Source organism: Coregonus lavaretus (assembly GCF_964263955.1).
Source record: "Coregonus lavaretus genome assembly, contig: HAP1_SCAFFOLD_5428, whole genome shotgun sequence".
Classification (NCBI taxonomy): Eukaryota; Metazoa; Chordata; class Actinopteri; order Salmoniformes; family Salmonidae; genus Coregonus; species Coregonus lavaretus.
In genome coordinates, this window is record NW_028166591.1 from 32,204 (window position 1) to 40,224 (window position 8,021).

The 8,021-nt window shown below is 44.1% G+C and overlaps 1 protein-coding gene across 1 annotated transcript; it reads left to right on the forward strand.

Moving 5' to 3' along the window:
• Positions 1–387: 387 nt before the first annotated feature.
• LOC311114536 (membrane-associated guanylate kinase, WW and PDZ domain-containing protein 1-like) lies at positions 388–7,653 on the forward strand (the record flags this gene model as incomplete). Its single annotated transcript, XM_084189782.1, has 6 exons — positions 388–507; positions 1,621–1,830; positions 3,066–3,288; positions 4,147–4,229; positions 5,830–5,868; positions 7,596–7,653. Coding segments are annotated over 6 exons (733 nt in total), but the record flags the coding sequence as incomplete, so codon positions are not given.
• Positions 7,654–8,021: the final 368 nt, after the last annotated feature.

Below are 8,021 nucleotides of genomic sequence, written 5' to 3' on the forward strand. Positions count from 1 at the left end.
CATTTTAGCTAGGAAATTGCCGCCCTCGTCAATCTGCCGCCATAAGCGGCCACCTAATCCTGCCTAATGGGCGGGCCGGCCCTGCATTCAGCTCCCACACTTCCTGTTTGTAGAGACCTGTTCTTCTGACTGGTTCTTTCTCAGTCCTATGATTAATGGACCTAGCTGTGTTTGAATACTGATTATACATTACTGGCTCCTTTCTCATTCTCAATCTTTGTTTCCACCCACAGTGAGGCCCTAAACTTTGTGTTTGTTAATTGAAGGGTAGGTTTTGGCAAATGTAACTGCCATTGAGTTAACCACCTACAAAACTGCTCCCTCGTTTTTCGGTCAAGCTGGTTGGTAGTAATACAGATTAATAACCTTGGTTTTCTCTTTCCACAGGTACGACACGCCCCCTTCGAGACGGCGAGGTCCCTGGGGTTGATTACAACTTTCTGTCCGTAGAGGACTTCCTAAACCTTGAGAAGAGCGGAACACTACTGGAAATAGGAACATATGAAGGTGAGGATGATAATGGTGATGTTGGTTTTGGTGATGTTGATGATGATGATGGTGATGATGATGAAGATGAATATGAAGATGAATATGAAGATGATGATGATGATGATGATGATGATGATGATGATGATGATGATAGTGATGATGGTAGACTGTAGGAGTGGAAAAGATAATATTTCACCAGGTCACCAGATTCTCCTCACCTAGATTAGTACAGTGTACCGCAGTGAAACGTCTTCTGTCCTGACAGAAACTACAATCCACCTATGTGTTTGTGTGTGTGTGTGTGTGTTGTGGGTTGTGTTGTGTTGTGGGTTGTGTGTGTGTGCAACAGCGTTAGTCTGCTTGGCACCTGCACTACTGCGTGTTTGACACCTTTCTCTCTGCCCCGCAGACAATGTAAAATACCTGTCCACAGGAGCCTATTGCCTTCCAAATACAAATATGAGGCAGACCTATGTACAGTGTGTCAGTAACATGACATGCAGTGGCATTGAGATAAGACTTCCATTCTCATATCCAAAATTGTCACTTTCCAAGAATTGTGGATAGACTTTTTAAAGATATTTTCAGGATTCTTTCTGAAGATATTTTCAGGATATACATTTTATCAGTTGTAGATAATGACATAGAATTTGTGTTTTGTATTGAACATGTGTTTCTATCTCTTGGATTGCATTGTGGGAAATAAACCGTAGTAACAAATCTGGCACTGACCAATGATAAGCCAGTCATTTTAATGTATACTTTAACGAGGTAAAGATTCTCTTCCCTTCTGAGCCGGTCCATTGTATTATCTGTGTATGCTCCCTGCTCCCAGACAATACAGCTCTCAGTCTATAACACCATTGGCTAGGGGGAAAAGCCTGCTTTTCCAGCAGCTGCTTATTTCCACCATTTCAGGATGCATTGTGCTCTGGCATTGTCTCTTTTTCCCCTGCGTAAGATTTTAAGATTTTATAGATCTCCTTCCCTCTATCTCTGTCCTCTGTCTCTCTTTCCCTTCATTTTTTCTCTCTTGATCTATCTCTTGCCCCCCTCTCTATCTCTGTTCCTCTCCCTCCCCCTCCCTCCTCTCTCTCTCTCAGGCATGCTAATGTCCCTCTTGTTGCCTAGGTAACTATTATGGGACCCCCAAGCCACCGAGGCAGCCCGTGGTTGGGACAGTGATTCTCAGTGATGCTGTGCTCCTCGACGGCCCCCCAGGCTCCCAGCAGTCCACTCCCAAGCGCACCAAGTCCTACAATGACATGCAAAACGCCAGTGTAGTGCCGGCTGACTACGAGGATGACGACCAGGTTACGGAAATGAACAACAGTTTTACAGGTGAGTCATCGTACATGCAGTCAGACAGTTAGATACAGACTACCACTACCAAACCAGGCTTGTGTTCACTGTGGGGTGTGTGTGGGGGGGTGAGGTGTGTGTGTGTTCATGCATGCATGTCTGTATGTGTGCTAGTATGTCTACACGCATGTAAAAGAGAATGCGCTTTCCTCTGCTCTGTGTTGCTGGGTGTCTGGCGGTTGCATCATGTCTTTGTGATGCTGATTTCTCTTTGTTAGAGTCTTAACAGTGCCATCTGCCTGTGAGGAGGGAAGAAACACAGTACAAGCAGAATTCATAGGGCCTCGATCTCCTCTGTCACTCACTTTCTCTCGCTCCCCTTTCTCTCTCCCTCTCTTCTTTTCCTCTCTATATTTCTCCTTCTTCTCTCTTCCACTCATTTGTGTCTTCGTCTAATGCACTAATCTATCTGTTAATGGAGTGTTGATATTTCCCACCTATTTATGGTGATGAGTATAACACTTTGTGTTGTTTTTTTAGGCCTCATTTCTGATGTCTAACTGAGTTTGAAATATTGCTTATCAGAACCTGTGTTAATGTGTTAGCCCAGAAAGGAAGCAAGTTGAGGATGAGTGTTTTTCTCTCCGTCTCTCTCTGTCCGTCTCCCTCTCTTTGAAGTCTGTTCCATCCTGGAGAGTGTGTGAGACATTCAGTCAGTTCCTAGATGGAGGGGCTTTTTCCTGGTCGGGTGGGCGGACGGTGTGAATCTATGGCCCTCTCTGTGTGTCCTGCCAGCCTAGCAGAGTGGTGAATTAGCGTTTGATCACCCCTGAAAAGCTCACGGATGTGAGAGAGGAGCGAGGGAGGCAGGGAGGGAAGGAGAGTGGGAGGGAACTAGGGGTAGGGGGTTTAGAGAAATGGAGGCTGACTGCATTTGCATTATAGTCATTGGGCCCCATTCCTTTTGGACTAGCAGGCAGGGGGTTTACAGAAGGAGGGAGGTAGGCAGAGAGAGAAAGAAGGAGGTAAAGAGGGAAAGATGTTTTTTAGTCGTGAACCATAGTATAACTATTTTTTATGGTCAGGTGATGCATTGATATAATGCACACAGTAGTCTTAGCATAAAGTGTCTTATCGTTCCATCCATAGATTCCCACATTCCGGTTGCTGCATGAAACATAAACCTCCCCACTCTGTTTTGTTTCGTGTTGTGCTCCTTACCTACCCAGGATCCTTAGTGCGTAGTCTCTTCCCCTCTCCCTTGTTGTGCACAGGTAACCCTAGCGACCAGGACGAGAGCCGCGGCGGCATTCTACGGCCCTATCCCGCGCGCGAGAATGCTCCGTCCTATGGTCTGAACAACGTGGCCGCCTCCAGCTTGGACAACGGGCAGCAGACGCACGCCCAGCCCCAGGCCTCTCCTGAAGACCCCCTGGGACCCCTGCCAGACAACTGGGAGATGGCCTACACAGAGAACGGAGAAGTCTACTTTATAGAGTATGTATAATATATATTATACCCTACATCCTATACCCTATACCCCACCCACCCTTAGCCTATTCAGAAAGTGTACTTTACAAAGTATGTATTATATACCCGATATACTTCATCCTACAACCCACAATAGCTTGCGTCATAGTGTACATATTTACCCAATACCCTATGTACAGTAACTACCCTTAGCTTACACCAAGAACAGAGAGGTCTACTTCATAGACTACATACCCTATACAGTACCCTATACTGTCAAGCTTCTCTGTGCTGTACCCAGCACGCTCCCTCCTCCCCTCCCCCAGACAGGCCTGTCATTGCTCAGTGCTCTCCAGGCCGTTAATCCTCCACAGCCTGATCTCCTTAGAGATCATAGGCAGGTCAGATCACCTGACCACTTCCATGCAGCCCAGCCCTCTGTCCTCAGACCAACACACAGAGCTGGGGCTGCCTGACTGCCTGGCTGGGAGAGGATGAGGAAATGGCTGGGTGCATTCAACACCTGCATGTTGGTCTGCTTTTATGATTGGACTAGCAAAGTCAAGAGGATTGAAAGGAGAGCTTGCAGTGGGGATGTCGAGGATACAGCTGCCTATTCTAGACAATACGTCGACACTGACAGGTCTCCTTCCAACCCTCTTGTCTGTGTTTCTCAATGGGGGAGAAGTCTGTTTAGTGTAGCGTATGTAGCGTGTAGCGATCTCTGTTTGATTTTACCTGCTTGTTTTAGCGACAAGCCCATTGACATTAACCCCTCACATCCATGTGCTGATGAGATCATTGGGCTTTTGTTTGCTTTTTGTGCTTATCACCTTGACTTCAGAGCCAATCTTTAACAGCTCTGTGTATGTATTGTTTCCTCAGCCACAACACAAAGACCACATCGTGGATCGACCCTCGCTGTCTTGAGAAACCTCTGAAACCTCTGGAGGAGTGTGAGGATGATGGTAAGCCAGGCCCTGTGTGTGTGTGTGTATGTGTGTGTGTGTGTGCTGTGACTGTGTTTCACTCATTTCCGTGCTGTGTTGTTTACCACCTAATCTTGCACCTTGTTGATGCTATCAGTAGATGATGCCATTGAGCTCATACTCAGAGATATAAACATGATTAAATATTTTTCTATAGAGAGCAATAGTAATGGCATCTTTTTGTAGGCACTAACTCCGCCGTGAATCTTTGGACAAAGCTTATGGGGAAATAAATGGGTTCATAACATTTAACCGTGGATGTACGGAGAAAAAGCCCTACCCCCCCCCCCCCACATACACACATGGGGATTCGTGTTCTCTGATTGGCTCAAAGTCAAGTTGTTGGCCACTGTTAAGCATTGCGATTATACAAGTAGAAACTGCAGGTTCATTGCTACCGGGCCGGCACGCAGCAGGTACCACTTTTGTTCTAGCAAGTATTGACATTATAATTAAATCACAATGGATTCGTTTCCATAAACAGCTGCCTGTGTTATCTGCAACATTAGTGCAGTGTCCTTAGCTAGCTAGGTAGCTATGTTGCACTAGCTAGTGAATATGCTAACGTAAACTAGCTAGCTAAACATATGGCTATGGGCTGGTACTGGCATTATGGGATTAGGGAGAGTGAATTAAATTGTTTCTACGTCATCTTGCTAGTTAGTTATCTAGCTGTGGCCATCTGGCTGGTATCAACAAGGGCTTTCTACAAAATAGCAACATTAGCACACCTAGCTAGTTAGCTAACATTGGAATCTAGACCATAAACTAAGCAACACACACATACAAACAATGCTACTGCCACCTCCTGGTTTGGAGTATTTTAACAAGGCTGAGTGACTGATAACTTCAAGGTCTTTGCTGTGTGAACACAAAAGAGATTGACTGCCGACACTCTGTTCTGAGATGCTAAGGAATGTCGGCAGGCAAAAGTTTGACAATCCTACCGGTGTGTCTGGCTGAACAAACCAGAGGTAACTCATTTCTGTTATTAGGTCCCAATCCCTTTCAGAGTGGTATAGTCACATTTCGGTTGGACCTGTGCAATTGGCAATTAATCTCTAAACTGGTGAGCTGTATAGACTGGTCCTGTCATTACTTTGAGATTGGCTTTCCATCTAAGGAATTGTGTAATAGCTCATTTAAAGATTTGTTTACTCCACTGTGTAAATTGTAGTCAAACAAATATCTATGTAACAATGTGACATACATTTTGTTTACCGAACATACAAGTAATGATAAAGATGTCTGTGTGTGAATCTTCAGAACACAGAAATTGGTACTCAAATTCAGAACGACCAATATCAGAAATGGCACCACCGTGTAGCCATTTTGCTGTCATCTGTCATATCTTAGTTTCATACGTCATTGATTTTATGGATTATGGCACATCTATTTTTTGGTAAAGACTAATTAGGTGATTTAAAGATCTCTTTTCCTCTACCTACTTGTCTTTCTCTGTAATACTACTTTACTACCTCTCTTTATTTCCTTTTCTTTGTCATTCCATCAACCAATCAACCCTCTTTCTGTTTTCATCTTATTTTCTCTGTTTCATCCTGCTCTCTTCACCTTGGAGAAGAAGGGGTACACACTGAGGAACCAGACAATGAGCTAGGTATGCACCTTTATTTGCTCTCTCTCTCTCTCTCTCTCTCTCTCTCTCTCTCTCTCTCTCTCTCTCTCTCATCTCTCTCTCTCTCTCTCTCTCTCTCTCTCTCTCTCTCTCTCTCTCTCTCTCTCTCTCTCTCTCTCTCTCTCTCTCTCTCTATCTCTCTCTCTCTCTCTCTCTATGTCAATGCATTGGCTATTGGCTGTATATTGGGGTCTCAATCTGTCCTTTGTATATTATAATCATTTTAGATTTTCACAATCATTTTAGATTTTAGCTCAAATGTTTAAATTATGTGTCTCTGTACTTGCTCGCTGCTTGCTTCTAACTACTGAGTGAGTGGCAGGAGTGATTTTCTTTAATGCAGCAGAACACATTAGTAATGTGTTTGGTTTGACATCTCAGGTTCATCTATGTACTTTGAGCTGCTCCACAGACTGGAAAATAGCACTGCTGATTCACAGGCCACTTTGTAGACTATTTGACAGAAACATAAACACTCCTGAAAGGGAATTAAATCTCTGACTCTTTCAGGGCTCTGAGTGTCGGGCCTATGAGCTCCTATTATTTCTGGCACATGAGAAGCAGGCAGTCTGATTATCGATTGTGAAATCCAGCCCACTCCAAAAGTGTTTGTGGGAGTTGGCAGCAGCCCACGCTAACACACGGCGCTAATGTCTTTGTATGAAATCAAATACAGTGAGATGCTAATGCTTTAATAGGGATTGTGTCAGTTTAAAGAAGACTTCCAGCCATTTGTTTTACTTTTACTGTTTAAAAGCGATATCCCAAGTATAAATACAGTAAAATACACACACTAAAGGGTAGAAAAATATGTTTTGAGCAAAATAGTGTTTTTTAGACACAACTACAAACTTCAAGGAGTAGGGCATTCAAGGAGTTGGTCTGATGGGGATTTGTGATGTCATCGGCCTCACCCTTGCTCGAGGAACAATAGAGGAGCAATAGAGAACAAAAGAGGAACCCCCCCACCCACCCACACTTGTGCCATTTCATGAGGATACCTGGACGTGCTGGACAACCTATTGAGACGTGCCTTTTGTTAAGTAAATCAGATAATAAATGAGCTGAAAGGAGACTGGAGTAGGCCCTCTCTGCCTGACTTGCATGAGGCATGCAATTGTGTACATCTATCAACTGTTTGTAGCAGTTGATTCAATGTATGGAAAACAACCTGGTTCTGCTCTGAAGATAAAAATGACCCATCTGGAGCCATTGTGAGTGGGCTGGGCCTGAGCGTATGAACAGTAAATCTAGTAGGAGGCAGCAGTCAAGCTCTGCAGTCTGTAATTTAGTTCAGAGACTCCCCTGACAGCTAGCTGTGTATGTAGCCTGTGTGTGCCTTGCTCAGTGAGGTAGAGGGAGTAGTTTGACTCCATTATTAAATGCCTGCACCGTGCCCCACTGACAATACAGAGAAAAAAATTAAAGTAGGAATAATAAAGTGAAGAGTCAGGTCAGGTAAACATATATTCACTTCAGTGTTGGTTCACACACCTGAGAGACCTTGAATAAGAAAAACAGTTCAGCGTCACCCTCGGAAGTACTTCCTGAATGAAAACACTACCTCTTATAAATACTCAACTGACCACTGGGCTCATTTGAGAATCATCACACCACACCAATCTATTCTGACATCTACTGCAACACCAGTAACTGTAGTGAATGTGTCATTACAGTGATGTAACATGGCTGTTCCTTCTCTGTTTCAGAGCTGCCTGCAGGATGGGAGAAGATAGATGACCCAGTGTATGGGGTGTACTACGTAGAGTAAGTTAAACACCTTACAGACACAGCTCTGTTTTCACATTCCTCTCATTTATCCCACAATAATGAATAAGACTGAATACATTTGATTGATGTTATGCATCAGCATTTTCATATAGTTTACTGTAAACGGTGTCATTTCAGCTGAACTAGTGTTTTCTCTCTCTTATTTGCCACACATACTGACTTTCAATGGCTAGCTGTCAGACCTTTTCTACATTCATTGTATTATAATGGGTTTGAACCTAAGAAGATTTAGCTGAAACCGGACTCCATTTTGTGTGGCCAGTGTGTAGTCCTATGCGGTTAGCACTGAGCTGGAGGGATTTAAGAGGTTGTGAGCCAGAGGATGTCAAACACTGTGTACCGCC